Below are 15,057 nucleotides of genomic sequence, written 5' to 3'. Positions count from 1 at the left end.
GAATAATGGTCAATTTAAAATAAGGACTGTAAACTGGGACTACACAAAACTGTGTATTGTTGTTGTCTCAAAGGGCCCTGTTCTGTGTGGTTTGTTTTTAACTGTGTTCATTTACATGACTGTGTGTTTATTTACAGGTGTTTATTTATTTGTTTTCTAGATATCTACGCTGAGACGCCAAGGCAGGACTCTCTATTCTACGGTGCCTGAAAATGCAGAGAAAGAAGCTCAGAGTCTCTTTGTGCAAGAGGTAAGTCCATTCATCTTGTTAACCTTGGGTAAGTCATTCTGATCAAAAGAGAACACTTTCTAGAAAATTGTTGTATGATAGTACTGGGTTTCGGTTTTAATGTGTAACTGCAGTAGTAAGAGTGGATAAACAGTGTGCATAAACAGGTGACCCTTTACCATTATGTGCAATCATTGCCCTTGAGTCCTGGAGTTATTTGTATACTATTGGCATCCAGGCAGTTAGTGTTAGAAGAATAGCATCATTACAATAATAAATAGTTGGACCTCCCAACAAGTTTTATTGGCATTGCATGGGTTGTTTCTTTGGGTAGAAGTTTGCATTGTTAAATTCATAGTTTTCCTTTCACACAAAATGGTTCAAATTGAACTTGGCTTTGATAAAAATGTCCGACTTTTTATTATTTGCTTGTTTTTTCTGACAGCAGGAGTTCATTCTCAGAATCTCATGGCCTGCTGTTCTTATGCAAGCAGATTGAAAAGTTCATTCAAAATACAATATTTTCCAACCAGCATTTGAAGACGGTTACGTAGTAGTACTCAGTGTTGCTGTACTAGCTAAACCATGGAGTCTGATTTCCTTCATGCATTACATTAGCAAGCAGATCAGTACATATGGACTTTACAGCTAGGATGAATGAGCTTCCAGTTGAACGTGTGTGTGTGTGTGTGTGCGTGTGCATGTGCGTGTGTGCAGTACAAGAGGGAACTGGCATTCCACTGCTTCTGTGTTCAATATGTGGGACTGTGCAGTGGAAGGCAGCGTCATGGGTTGGGGAAAAAGGATACTTCCCTTTGGTCAAGTGCAGCATGACATCATGAACAACAGCTGCAGATAGCATTATTGTATGAAGCAGCTTTATATCCCATTGCTTATTTTACAGAGCACAATATAGTATGAAGCAGCATTATATCCCATTTGCTTATTTTACAGAGCATGTTTCAAAGGCTAAGCAGGAAGTTCCTCCATTTCATGTCTAATGTTTTGTACTAGATGTATCATGAATAGCAACAACAACAAAAACCTGAAAAACTATATCGATTATGTGCTGTGCTCTTGGGTTTAGTAATACGTTTATTGGAGTGGTGAATACAGGCATTGTCTCCATTCAGACATTCATTCCCACATAACTGCCTGTTTTGTTTCTAAACCAAATATGTGTTATTAAAATAGCTTGTTGTGTGTGTGTATGTGGTTCTCCCCAGGAATTCTGTACATAATATTATAGCCGGGAACACTTTTAACGGAAAATAAACTTGCCTTACCTTAAATATTAATACAGCAAAGAATTTGAATAATGTGTTGTCTTTCATTGACTGTATCTGGTTTCTCTTTTTTATGTTCTACATTTTCATGACTTTTATTATGGTAAATTACCGTGCTTATTTAGGCACTCTAGGATTTGACTGGGGAAAGATAACGTAGGGTTATTGGAGTTCACAAGAAAAAAAACAACTGCAACATTTTCACTTCCTTTTTAGCGTTATTATTGATCTTATTGCTTTATTTAAAGCAGTTTTCAGGGCTTTTTGTTAATGCACATCTATTTTTGTTTTTCGCTGTTCATTTTAACCATTTTTTTTTTTTTTAATATTATAAACACACCAGTACTCACACATGTTTTGTCGCCATCATAACTGTTGCACGAAACCGGAGTGGAATAATGCAGCACCTCTGCACTTAAGCATTTGTATGTCAGCCAACAAATGTTGAGCTGATATCCCATACAGCCTATACATGATGAACCCCCAATATCTCTCATAAGCACCTGGGTACATATTTTTACGATATCACAAAAAAAAAAAAGTTTTTTTTTTTTGTTTTGTTTTGTTTGGCATATGTATAGCGATTATGTAATATATATCAATTTACAGTGCAATAATACCACAAAAAAATGGACTGAATGATAATACCCGTAAATAATCTTAATATTTTTAATAAAGTAGCTGGGGCAAATACAGTATTAGGTGGTGGATTGCGGCGATCGCCGGCTTATTTTGAAAACTCTGCATTCATTGTCACTGTTTGTGCTTTGAAAATAGTCAGCTATTTTTTTTAGCAGTCATTCTGCCTCTCAAGTGCTTAACATACAAAACCCACCCCTTCAACTCTCTGCTTGGTTAAACGTTGTGTCAAGACATAACACAGATGTCATGTGGTTCCAAGATTTTTCTTTTCACCCAGCAACACGCAAGTGATCTATATTTCTGTTTAGAATAAATAGTGGCTTTAGACAGATTAAGGTTTTGCAATATAGCTTTTCTTTTTCCCTGCTTGTAATCCCAACTTGAAGTATTTTAGATACAACTCCATTAAGTAAGAAGTGTTATTTTAATACTGAGCTAGGATTCTTAAGGCATTCATAAAACAATAGACTGGGTTATGTTTTGTGTTTGTAACTAAACAATATAGCGCCAGTATAAAACCAGCACCAGCATAAATAAAGAATTTGATTTAGTTGAAAATAAACATACAGGCCGAGATTTCCTGGAAATGGGTAAACAGAAAAAATTGTGCCTGGCTTTTCAGGAACCCCTTAGGATTGCCTCATTAACAGCAGGTGACATCTTGGAAAGATATAAAGGGCTAAAAAAAAAAAAAAAAAAACACACAGCTTTCCAGCCCAAAAATGTTTCTGTCAATTTGTCCTGCTGTGTGTGACGAATACGGGTTTGCAATTGCATTCTGTGACTATGCATATGCAGAAAACGCGTGTAGAGTTTGTAGAAATGTAAATAGATAAATAAAATAGGAACCTTTTGTTTTTTTTTCCTTTAGTGTTCAGTAATTTCAGTAACAACATTGACACGTTTATTTCTTCTTCCTAAAGATGTGTTCATTTGCTTTCACAGTGCATCAAGACCTACAACTCTGACTGGCACGTTGTTAATTATAAATATGAAGATTACTCTGGAGATTTCCGACAGCTTCCAAAGTAAGTCGTCTTCACTTTTGTTCCGTCTTTTTCTGTTTTACTGCTAATCCTGCAGCAATAACAGGACTATGGAACTGGCAAACAGCGGTGTTCATTTGTTTGAATAATGAATTGAAGAGATTTTCTTGGTGTTTAAAATGAGACACAGTCGTCATACTGTATTGTGCTAGCACTACTTCCTAAGCTGTGTGTTTTTTGTGTATAAGTAATAGAATTGTTTTGTTTTCATATGAGTCTAGTAATGAAATTCATGTCCTGCTGAATGAGAAATCTGGCTATTTTTGGACCCTGGAATGTTGGGGATGTGAATCTTGTGTAAAAGGTCTCTACGGGTTCCTGGTCCATTTGAGCCAGTTTTTAACTTTCCTTTTTGCATTTCATATTTTTCAGAATATAACAAGCACCTCATGTATAATATGTCTAAGCAGTCTTGGCGAACATCCCTTTATAAGGCACACATCTTGTATGCTACCCAATAATAAATACCACAGTGTGCTACAGTATATAGAATCGTATAACCAGAGTATAGCACACGCCTCTGTAACTTCTATATAAATGTTCCTACAATGCTCCTTTGGTGCTTCTTTCTATTTTGTGCAAAACAGGGTTTTATTCTCAAACAGAAAAGAATAAACAATGATCACCAAATGTAAGGGTTATCCAGGCAGGAAACATGCAGTGGATTGCACAGAATAAAGCTCCTTCTGCTTTCTAAAAGGGACCAGGCACAGGGTGAGCTTAATACAGTGCAAAACTCTAGAATACACTAATCCCAAAATGTAGCAAATCTTGTATTCTGCTGAACCCTTAATTGAGTGGGGCAGATGTAAACTTGCAAGAATTAACTTGTTACAGAGTGAAAAATGAAAAGAAACAAGCAAGGAGTGAAAACTCTGCAATTCAGAAACACATGTCTTTAACCTTTTTCATTGCCATTTTTAAATAGAGTGCTACCTGTGCAATGGAACAAAAATCAATTTTATATTGTTCAAGGAAAGTATTTGTTTAAGTGTTTTACTACCATAGAATATTATATTAATGCTGTTATAAAATTTTTCGGATATTTTTCAGAGTTTTCGGATAATATTATTATTATTATTATTATTATTATTATTATTATTATTATTATTTGTTTATTTAGCAGACGCCTTTATCCAAGGCGACTTAGGGTGTGTGAACTATGCATCCCGAAAGATGGAGCACAAGGAGGTTAAGTGACTTGCTCAGGGTCACACAATGAGTCAGTGAGTGAGCCGGGATTTGAACCAGGGACCTTTTCTTTAACAACTGGACCACACAGGTCCTGCTTGAGGGTCAAATCCTAATTACTTAAAAACAAAAATGTGTGTGAAAGATTAAGCCTAATTTTTTTTTTTTGTATTATTTTTTTTATTTATTTTTTTTAATTTTTTTTTTTTCTGCTATAAATCTGTTGGTGTTTCGCAATAAGATGTGTAATGCTGTTTTTACAGTAAGGTGACCAGACCAGAAAAACTGCCAGTCCATGTGTTTGAGGTAGATGAAGATGTAGATAAGGACGAGGTAAGTACAGTATTTAATTGTAGATGTGTACTTTATATATTGAAAATGACTTGAAGATTTTAAATCTAGTGTGAATCCTCTACAAACAACATTTTTTAAAGTGACTACTGTACTGCTAGGATCCATAAGATTTGCATCACCTAGAATTTTAAGATGGAGATAATAAAAAAATAGAAACTGTATGAACATAATATTGATATTTTATTTAACATCAAAGCAACTACAAAATGATATTGCAAAAGTCCGGAAGCCATAATAGTAGTACAGTATTTCATGCTAGATTTCGAAATGTCACATTTTTCAATTGTTGTCAGTTGTTTTTCATTAAGTATATGGGAAAACTACAAAGCGGTATGTAATTCAATATGTTAACGTAACATTATTCAGCAGGTTTTATTCAACCTAAGAAGCAAAATTGATTAATTCTAAAGGGTGATGCAAACCTTTTGGGTATAGCTGTAGAATACTTATTTTGCTCAACGTGCAGCAGGATCTTCCTAACTTTGTTGCACATCTGTGACTTGGATTGTTGCTCCAATGCAAAACCATAAAGCAAACATCATTCCCAGATTGCTAAATTAGAGAGCAATACAAATCTGTACATCTTAAGAAAATATATTAGTTAAACCATTCAAACATTAAGCTTTTTGTGTACTCTACTTTCTGCATTAGCTTGGAATGAAGTTACAGAAAGAAAAGGATAATTGAGCTGCAAAGCTCTAAATGTGTGATGCCGTCCTTCTGCTCAAAACTAAACAAACATTTCCTAAATTGGCAAGTAACGGCTAGAACCATTTTTTTTATTTTTTGGCTGGTGCAGTGATTTGCTTTCAGTAGGTGATTTTAATCTATATCATCCACTCATTAAAGGTTGTTTGTATTTGACCGCCGTTCTCAAAATACTTCTGTGGAGGCTTGACTGTTTTTAAGACTTGGGCTGCTTAGCAACAAACTGTGCTGTTGAACTGAAAATGTTTAGCTAGAGTAATAGGAAAGGACTTAAGCTTGCCAGTGGAACCAGATTATAGAATACATCAGGCAGTTACATTTAACTACAATACTCATCACAATGGATGAATTAGATAAAACAAGAAAAAATACCTTGGTTTCTCAAACAGTACTGTATCTTGCAAAACGTAACATTCAGGTTCACTTGATCGCCTTTTGGGCAGGCTTGTTTTGTTTGGTATGAATATAACAATGAAAATGTGTATAATAAAAAAAATACAAAGCAGTTTTCTTTTTTTGCCAGGAGTGGATTGTGATGAAATAACTAATTCATCATTAAAATTGCATTGTTTATGACATTTCATTTTTTTGTACTAGAATATTTTCCCTGTAGAGGATTAAGTGTTGTGAGCTGTGAGGGAATGTTTTCCGTCTGTCTCCTCAGCACCTGAGCTTTGTAGGCTGGATGCAGATTTCAGTTGCATCTGGACTGCAGGAGTCCTACCTGAACCTTGCCAGATTACTGCATGTGTGGCTGATTTGTAGAGTTCTCTTTTCCAGGATACAGCCTCTCTAGGCTCCCAGAAGGGTGGGGTAACAAAACATGGATGGCTTTACAAAGGCAACATGAACAGCGCAATCAGTGTGACCATGAGGGTAAGTAAGCCAATGATCTCTTCTCTTAAGAGAACAAATAATTCCATGTCATGGAGGATATTTATTATTCATGTAAAAGGCAGCTGTACTGGCTGTGTTTTGCTTTTAACACTTCCTTACAGGATATGTTTCTCATCTTCTCATGTAGAGGGGGTGGAGTGGGGGGGTAAACCTTTTAGAAATCCCAGATGTACAAAACAATGTTAGGTTATTTGTGTTTGATGAATTGGAAATTCTATGTTTTATTAGGCTGGCTTTACCACTTGAACTTTAAGCCCCTTCATATAAGTTAAATAACCCTGTCCAAAGGACACGTCTATGAAAATAGATGTAACAGAACTATGAAGCAGGTGTGATTCACATAAAATGATAATATAGCTTCACTTTTGTTCTTATTAAACTGGAGATCGGGAACCTTTTAAAACATTTCTGTATAGGAGTGTAGCAGAGTGGTGTGTTACATGTGTGGGTCGTCACTGAATAATCATGAGGCAGTCACAGAGCACTGGTGTTGACATGCCGCACAGGCGCGGAGATTTATTGTCAACACAAGTGCTGACACTAGGGTACCAGCAGTGGTAGCTCTAGTGTCAATTTAATAAAGAAAACAAAAGAAAACAAAGCTAAAAATAAAAGTTTGCCACACAAAATGGCGAGCGCTAGTCCCACTAAAACGAACGTCCACTCCAGGAATCTACTACTCTACAGTAACCCTCTCTATACTGTTCGGGATCCCCTAAACTGACCTATTGCTGTTACTCCAGAAGTCCCGGCCTCCCAGTGACTCTGGGTCGTTGTGACGGTCTTGGCTGAGCAGCCTTCAGAGCGCTGTCTTGCAGTCGAGGGGTTCCTTGATGTAAACAAGCAAGCTTTCACTCAGCGCACGCCCACCAGCCAATCCGGACCTCCCGATCAGCTCAACGCCGGTCGAGCCCACTGCTCAACTGGTCACTTAGCAACGCATCTCCTGTTGCGCATCCCAACTGCTTTCCCAAAGGCACACACACACACTCCACGAACCAGTGACAGGGATCTCCCTGTCACAAGGAGGTAAAAAGTGGAGAAATAAAGAATAAAGAAATGAAAACACCATTGGGCCTTTTAGACTTTGCATTGATGCTTTTGTTTTTGATGGAAAATTACTCCTCATTACAATCATTACAAAAAGTGACATTTTTATTTGTCATGCTTTTTGTTTTCCTGTTTATGTTGCAGTCATTCAAAAGAAGATACTTTCACCTAACACAGCTTGGAGATGGCTCCTACAACCTTAATTTCTACAAAGATGAAAAGCTGTCCAGAGAACCCAAAGGGTCAATATTCTTGGACTCGTGTATGGGTGTTGTTCAGGTAACATCAATATTTATTCATCTGTAACTCATTTTGATGAAAAGTCTTTGTTTAATAATGCTATAACACAAAACATGCAGACACAAAGACTTATATTTGTCATTGTTTACTGTATTTGAGTGAAGTCTACTGTCACTGCTAAAACTTGTTTCAAACCAACACCACAGAGGTAATTTCCAGACGCTGTTACATTATCTTGTGAAACCAAAAATGGTCTGACTGTCAAATATTTCCAGACGGCACTTGAAGTACTTGGATACGTTTCCATTGGAGATGGATTATTTTGCTTTTTTTTTATCAAATTTAAACCACAAAACCAAAGAAACCTCCCCCACCCCCCCCCACCGCCGGTCCAATTCTTTTTATTTTTTTCCTTTACAAATAATGAGGATATATCGTATACCATGGCAAGAAGTAGAAAAATGTACAAAATCTTAGTAAATGCCAAAAAAGACTCATTGGGTATATTGATGGAGCATATAACAGTCCCCAAGCATAAGGCTTGCATAAGACTGCTACTCACTGCGTCTCTTGGAAATGTTCAGTACCCATATGTTCATTGTAGTTAGTATGGAAGGTAAGGCAAAATGACTGAATTAGTAAGATACACAATAACACTTGTAATAAAGGGAGACGGGAAGCATAGAAATTCATTCCAGTTTTATAAACCATCGTTTGGAAATTTCACAAGAGAATACAAAATAGTGTGTTTTATCAAAATGAACAGATCAGGCCTTGAGTGCATTAAAACTCATTTATTTTTTCATCTATGACATTTTGGCTGTGGGAGTTGTGGTCTTGAGCTTAATGAATGGCACATAACAGATGTTTTGCTCTTGACCTTTCCACAAGGCTATTGCATTCTTTTAACATTTGTAGACATTTTTCTGTAAAAATAACAAGCTTGGTTTTGAAGGGGTACCATTTGATTAAGAGGAGAATAGTACACCTCCGGGCCAAGTCTTCACTCTGCAAACCAATATCTTTAAGATAACATAGAAGCTTGGCTTGAATCTTCGTAAGAGAGAACAAAGCCTATCGTTATTATTGTGCTGCCGGATGAATGAGGCGTCTCGTCTCCATTCCCCATGGTGCCCATATAGTCTGGTGGGTGTGTGTTCAGTGTTCCCCATAGTGTCCATATACTGTAGTGGGTGTGTGTTCAGTGTTCAGGCAGAAAAAACTGTTTGACAAATTTGACCAGTGGATCTGGTAACATTAAAGTTGATCAACAACTTTTATGTTGCTCTTGTGAAAAACCCATTCCATACAAAACAATGGAACTTGGCAGTTGGGGTACCCAAAAGATGGGTCATAGCATAGGCTACAGCTGATGCCCATTAGTATTATAACAGTAACAGTTTAAACATTTTCATCCTACATGGTTGTAGTGGGTTTTACAGTATAGCCAGGAATGAATTGGTTTTGACAGTCTTTTATTGATGTATGTGTCCTGGATGTGAAATAGCACATGTTGTTTTTCTAACATATATATTTTGTATGCCTCATGGGATCTGTGGCTCTCGCCTGGGTACTGACATTTACCCTGCTATGTATTTTCTTCCACATCAAAATATAATTGGTTCCCCATCATTACTTACTTGGTCTTGTTATTATTGCAACACTTTTGCTCTTTTATGTTGTTATGAATACACTGCATTTATTAAAAACCGCAATAGCCGACTTCTTTTGAGAAACATTATAGCGAACCAATAATACAATCTGTTTTTTAGAAAGTTTCGCAAACTGCTTGAGGTTTACTCCTCTAGCTTATGATGTCATTCGAAACACCTATATTGCATAACTTGTATCGTCCCCCAAGCCAGCTGTTGTCCTGTAATTCACCTCTTCGTTTAAAATACTTTATTCATGTGATTTCACTTTAGTTTTGTAGATCCTTTGTCCTTGGTTGGTGTCCCTTCAGATAAGGGGATTTGTCAGACTGCACACCCCAACATTCGATTCCTACCTTCACTGGAGCCAAGTCATTTACTGTATTGTTATTTCAGGAGCTAAACTGTACTAAAAGCAGAAATGTGGGGACTGACCTAGATACAAAACTGTATTTACTTAGACCCCTGGAGTTTTCGTTTTTCTCTTGAGAAAATAACAGCAACAGAAAGTTTGTATCTCCCCGAGAGAGAAATGAAGCGGGACTGAGTCAATTGTTGAGTGATCATGGTAGTTAAAAAATAAACTTTTCAGTAGCTTGGATCTTGCTAGACTAGACATTCTGTAAGCACAGTTCACTCGTCGTAAGAGGCTGTGTCTGTCTATTTCTATGCTGCTCTTGGCATACAGAGCCTAATATTCATACTGCTGACAGTGTCTGTCTTATCCTAAAGGATATTTAGGACTGTGGATGGTCTCTCTCCTCTAACCCGTTACATTGGTATAGATTATGATGTACAGCTTTCGTTCTGATTTGAATATGAAATATTAAGGCTTCTAAACTCCTGAGTTAATTGGAAAAACCTGAATGGTCTGGGGTCTTGACATTGACAGACTGGGCTCCGTAAGATCAGCTAGAAACTGACGTTCTAAAACCTCAGGTGTTCATAACGAGGCAGTGATACTGGAGATGAGTTTACCATCAGTGTTATTAATCATTCAGGTCAGAGAAATTTGACAACTATATCCGTCAGTGAAAAAACATTTTAATGCTTTTGAAGCACTCGATTGACCAAGAGGGAAAGGAGGTATACCAATAAGCTAACCATATAGACTTGCAATGGTGTTTTAATTAATTCCCAATGTTTACAATATGATTAGCCTTTAACAAATTTAAGAATTTAGAATATATTAACTGTACTTCCAGTAGCTAGTGACATGTCTTTAATCATATGAATACACTGGGCAGCAGTGTGGAGTAGTGGTTGGGACTCTTGACCAGAAGGTCGTGGGTTCAGTCCCAGGTGGGGGACACTGCTGCTGTACCCTTGAGCAAGGTACTTTACCTAGATTGCTCCAGTAAAAACCCAACTGCATAAATGGGTAATTGTATGTAAAAATAATGTGATATCTTGAAACAATTGATTGTAAGTTGCCCTGGATAAGGGCGTCTGCTAAGAAATTAATAATAATAATAATAATAATAATAATAATAATAATAATAATAATAATAATATGCTTGATTTTTATGTACTGTACATTATTAATCATTTGAATGATTTTAAAGTTGTTTTGCAGGAAAGTCATTGCTGCACAATAAGTAACACATTATTCCTTGTGTTTTGCACTTTTATGGCTTTAGATGTCACATTGCAAGTAAATTAAACCATTGCGGAAATGCGTCTTTTGGGTTTTGTCGTAAATGCATTTATTGGGGAAGAATAGAAATATAGTACAGAAGCAGTTATAGAAAAGTGATCTTGGTTTTTAAACCAGATTTGCTTTGGAAATCATTCTAAATTCACACTGTAGTCTGCTTCTCTGCTTAAAATGCACTGGCAGAATAAAATCTTTTAACGAGTTTGGGCATTCCAAGTCCGGAGATTTCAGGGTTTTCTGTGCAGCTTGTTGATTTAGGCAGTTGGCTTCAGTTATTTTATTTAAAATACCTCAGTTTAATTTTGGCAGTTGAAAGCTTTGTGTCAGACATGTGGAATTAATTTGAATCTTCCCTTGATGTGCTGAATTTTCTCTCCAGGTTCCAGGAGTAGTGTATATTTTCCATTCTTTTACTATATGATTGAAAAACATTTTATGACATTGTCTTATACAGCTGGAAAGGAGCTGGTCACTAGACAGGAATGTATTCAATTGAACTGAAGGTGCATAGATACTATGGATACTGCACTTGATCAGTATCCGGAATGCAATTTCCATTCTAGAAGCTGGCTGTATCAGGCAGTATTTGGAATACACTGGGTGGTTTATGAAATTGTAATCCAGATACCAAACCTAAGTAAACCCTCTATCCAGCCCACACAATCAAATTCCATAATAATGCAATACAACCCTGCATCTTAACAATAGACATACAGTCAATTCTTAATTAAAACTGGATGAAATGAATTACCTGATGTTGCAAATTTTACAAGTTCCGGGCCAAATTTAGCAGTCGCTTCTTATAATACGAACTCAAATTTCTTGTCAGTGGGAATTATTTGAGAGGACTGCCCAGTCCCTGACCACCTTCCGGCGCCTCCTCAAGACTCACCTCTTTAGACAGCACCTGTATAACTCCTCTTTTCCCTCTGGACACTATCACTCTTCCTTAATGCGCTTTACTTGCTCTTATCTGCTCCCTATTTTACTGCATTTAATCCTGTACTTTAGAGTATCTGTCACAAGTGTTATTTAATCTATAGTATTTTGGATTTAATTATATCCTGATGTAACTATCACTGACACTGTTATCTGCTCCGTTATTGAATCATATTTTGTCATATACTTGTACTTGCTAGAACCAAAGTCATTGTATTTTATCTTGCTCTTAATTGTATTAATACTTATACTGTGATTCTTGAAATGTATTTTTTTTTACGCCTGTAAGTTGCCCTGGATAAGGGTGTCTGCTAATAAATAAATAATAATAATAATAATAATAATAATAATAATAATAATAATAATAATAATAATAATAATAATAATAATAATAATTTACAGTTAGACCGCTAATCTGGCTTACTGACTTTAAATAATATTCTTCACAAATCACAGATTTAATGTACTTTGTTTTAACACACATCATCTATACACAGGTCCTTACCTTCACAGCCTTTTTATACCTACCTGGCTTGTTAAATTACAAACTGGTGCATTACCTTAACTGCTTGCCGGTCAATCGGTGTCCTTGGATAGCTGAGGCATTCTGGTGGAATGGAAAACTACGTCTCTATTTAAACAGCAAGAACTACATTTATTTTTCCCACCCACATTTTTTAATGTCTGCCTTCATTCCAAGGTAAAGACTGCGTACGAAATGGGGTCATTTGTATCTCCCTTCTACAGTTTACCACTGTATTCTACCACAATATAAAAATAGGATTCAACATGCTTTTAAGCACAGCACAGTATATAAATGGAACAGATTAATTATATTTTTGGGCAATACTGTTAATTTAATTAGAAAGGTTTCTGAGGACAAAATACATCTGATTTACTATTTGGATATTTAGATGAAAGCATTCTTGATGTTCACTTTGGATTATGGAAAAGAACATTCTGAACTATTATGGCTCTTATTTTAATATAATATTGGGGTTATTTATCTTGTATCCTATCTTTTAATTTTTTATTTCTTTATTTTGTATTTATTTTTACTTGGTATTTTCATTGAAATAGTACAGTCCCCTTTTTTTCCATTTGTAAAGCAGTTCTGTGCCATAATTTGTACATTTTACAAATCCAGTCCTTAAAAAAAAAAAAAAAAAAATTCCCTCATAGTCAGATATTTAGACGAGGAACAGCATTTGCATGCTCATTTTCTTTTCTTCAAACAGTGTTTTTTTTCTTCACTTCAGAGCAACAAAGTGCGTCGTTTTGCCTTTGAGCTGAAGATGCAAGACAAGAGTAGTTATCTGTTGGCAGCAGACAGCGAGCTTGAAATGGAGGAATGGATTACAACATTAAACAAAATCCTGCAGAGCAATTTCGAAGCTGCCATGCAGGAGAAAAGAAATGGAGACGCCCACGATGGTAGGTTTTTGACAGTTTCCTTGCAGCGCACACACACACACACACAGCAAGTAATGAGAGTGTGTTGATAGCTGGGAGAATGTTAACTCTTTCATCAGAGATATGGTTCATCAGAACCCCAAAACACTGCAGTAAGTAGCAGGGTTCCGAAAAATATAGCATTACATGTCCCCACGTGTTGCTACAACTGTTTAAATAATTTATCTGTTTTTATTTTCATTGTCATTATCCTGACAACCTTTTACTCTTACAGCTTTAAAGTCTGTTTCAAAGCTCTTTTCGCTCGAGTGCACTGATAGTGTAAGGATTATTGCTCACATTGCGAAACAGGTAACACAGCAATAACGGTAACAGAAAAGCACGTTTTTCTTTTAGTTCTTTCGCTCTACCTGCAGTGATTTAGAGGACAGATCTCAACCCCCAGTGCATTAGAGCGGCCTTTTTCAAACAGACTTTAAAGTTTTATAAGTGTAAAAAGTTGTCAAGATGTAAACCATGAAAAGAAAAATTACATGTACATTATTTAAACAGTTGTAGAAACACGCGGGGACATGTAACGCTATATTTACAGAGCCCTGCTACTTACTATTTAACTACTGCTTCTCTGAAACCAAAATAACCAAACATTTCCTTTTTGATATATATTTTTTTATATGTATATATTTGGGGTTTGACCAAAAAAACACACTGGTCTATACCTCCGTTTACAAATTTAATGTCTCTGGCATTTATATTTGGTAATAAATAAGCTGTGCCATCTTTTGCAGCTAGATCTGTCAGATCTGTACACAGCTGGCAGTTGCTTTATATATCCAAAACTGAAGTTCCAAGAGGAATAATCTCAAAAGGGGTGACTCTTTGGGCCATTCAGCAGATTCCTCCCCTAGCTTCCCTAAAGGAAATGACACTCATTGGGGAATGCTTACACATCAGTGCTCTTCTGTTGTAAGTGATAGAAACTGCCATTACTGTGTATACAGAGGACAACTGTTAGTGATTGGATGACGTGGTAGAGCAGCTGGAATACTTTATTCGTGCAAGATGTAGCACAGTATCACTGATGTAAGTGCAATTGCCTCGTACTGGTAGAGTTATTGTTCCTTTATACAGTGGTTTACAGTGGTAACGCTTACTGCATTGTTTATTTAAACAGTATATATACAATACTGTGTGTTGCATTGTATCTGTGATGGTGCATTCATTGTAGTGTTTTAAAAGGGCTAATGTCAAGACTATTTAAACAAATGACAGTTTACTCCAGGTGATTAAAAATATCTGAAACATTGCAAGCAATGGCTTCCTGAGTCATTTTCAATCTGTCAGCCTCCTGTGATTTTTGACACAGAGAGACAACATGCAAACTGTGATAGCACTCAGTCAGTGTAACTTGCCAGACTTGGCACTGCGTTTTATTATCTCCAAGACTTTTGAGACAACTTTTACATTAATGTTACTGTTCCTTCACTTCTTCCAGATGATGAGCTCAGTAAAGCAGACAGTTCTTCAACTAGCTTGGACAGCTTTCTTCCAGACATGGCCAAGGTATGCATTTAGACTTCTGAGGAACACTGTTAACCATCCTTAGGACTCAGATGTTCCCACAAAGAATAAAGCCCTTAAAATATGTTTTGCTGACAATTTTATTGACGTCTCTTTTAAAATAATTGGCTTGAAGATGTGCATGTGAAACAGACTAGTTGTCTTACAGCTGTTCGCTTCAAAGTCTCCTCCC

The 15,057-nt window shown here is 36.4% G+C and overlaps 1 protein-coding gene across 20 annotated transcripts in view; it reads left to right on the top strand.

Moving 5' to 3' along the window:
- The window catches only part of LOC117406574 (dedicator of cytokinesis protein 9-like), a 115,042-nt gene that overhangs the window by 52,222 nt on the left and 47,763 nt on the right, over positions 1-15,057 (top strand). For all 20 annotated transcript variants that reach the window (XM_034010693.3, XM_059029041.1, XM_034010688.3 and 17 more), the window contains exons 3-9: positions 161-250; positions 3,103-3,185; positions 4,658-4,727; positions 6,237-6,332; positions 7,548-7,682; positions 13,151-13,325; positions 14,800-14,867. In XM_034010693.3, coding sequence (XP_033866584.3) covers positions 161-250; positions 3,103-3,185; positions 4,658-4,727; positions 6,237-6,332; positions 7,548-7,682; positions 13,151-13,325; positions 14,800-14,867 — 717 coding nt within the window. The remainder of the gene's footprint in view (positions 1-160; positions 251-3,102; positions 3,186-4,657; positions 4,728-6,236; positions 6,333-7,547; positions 7,683-13,150; positions 13,326-14,799; positions 14,868-15,057) is intronic.

Source organism: Acipenser ruthenus, chromosome 8 (genome assembly GCF_902713425.1).
Source record: "Acipenser ruthenus chromosome 8, fAciRut3.2 maternal haplotype, whole genome shotgun sequence".
Lineage (NCBI taxonomy): Eukaryota > Metazoa > Chordata > Actinopteri > Acipenseriformes > Acipenseridae > Acipenser > Acipenser ruthenus.
The sequence above is the reverse complement of the archived record's forward strand: the minus strand, read 5'-3'. Positions and strand labels throughout refer to the sequence as shown.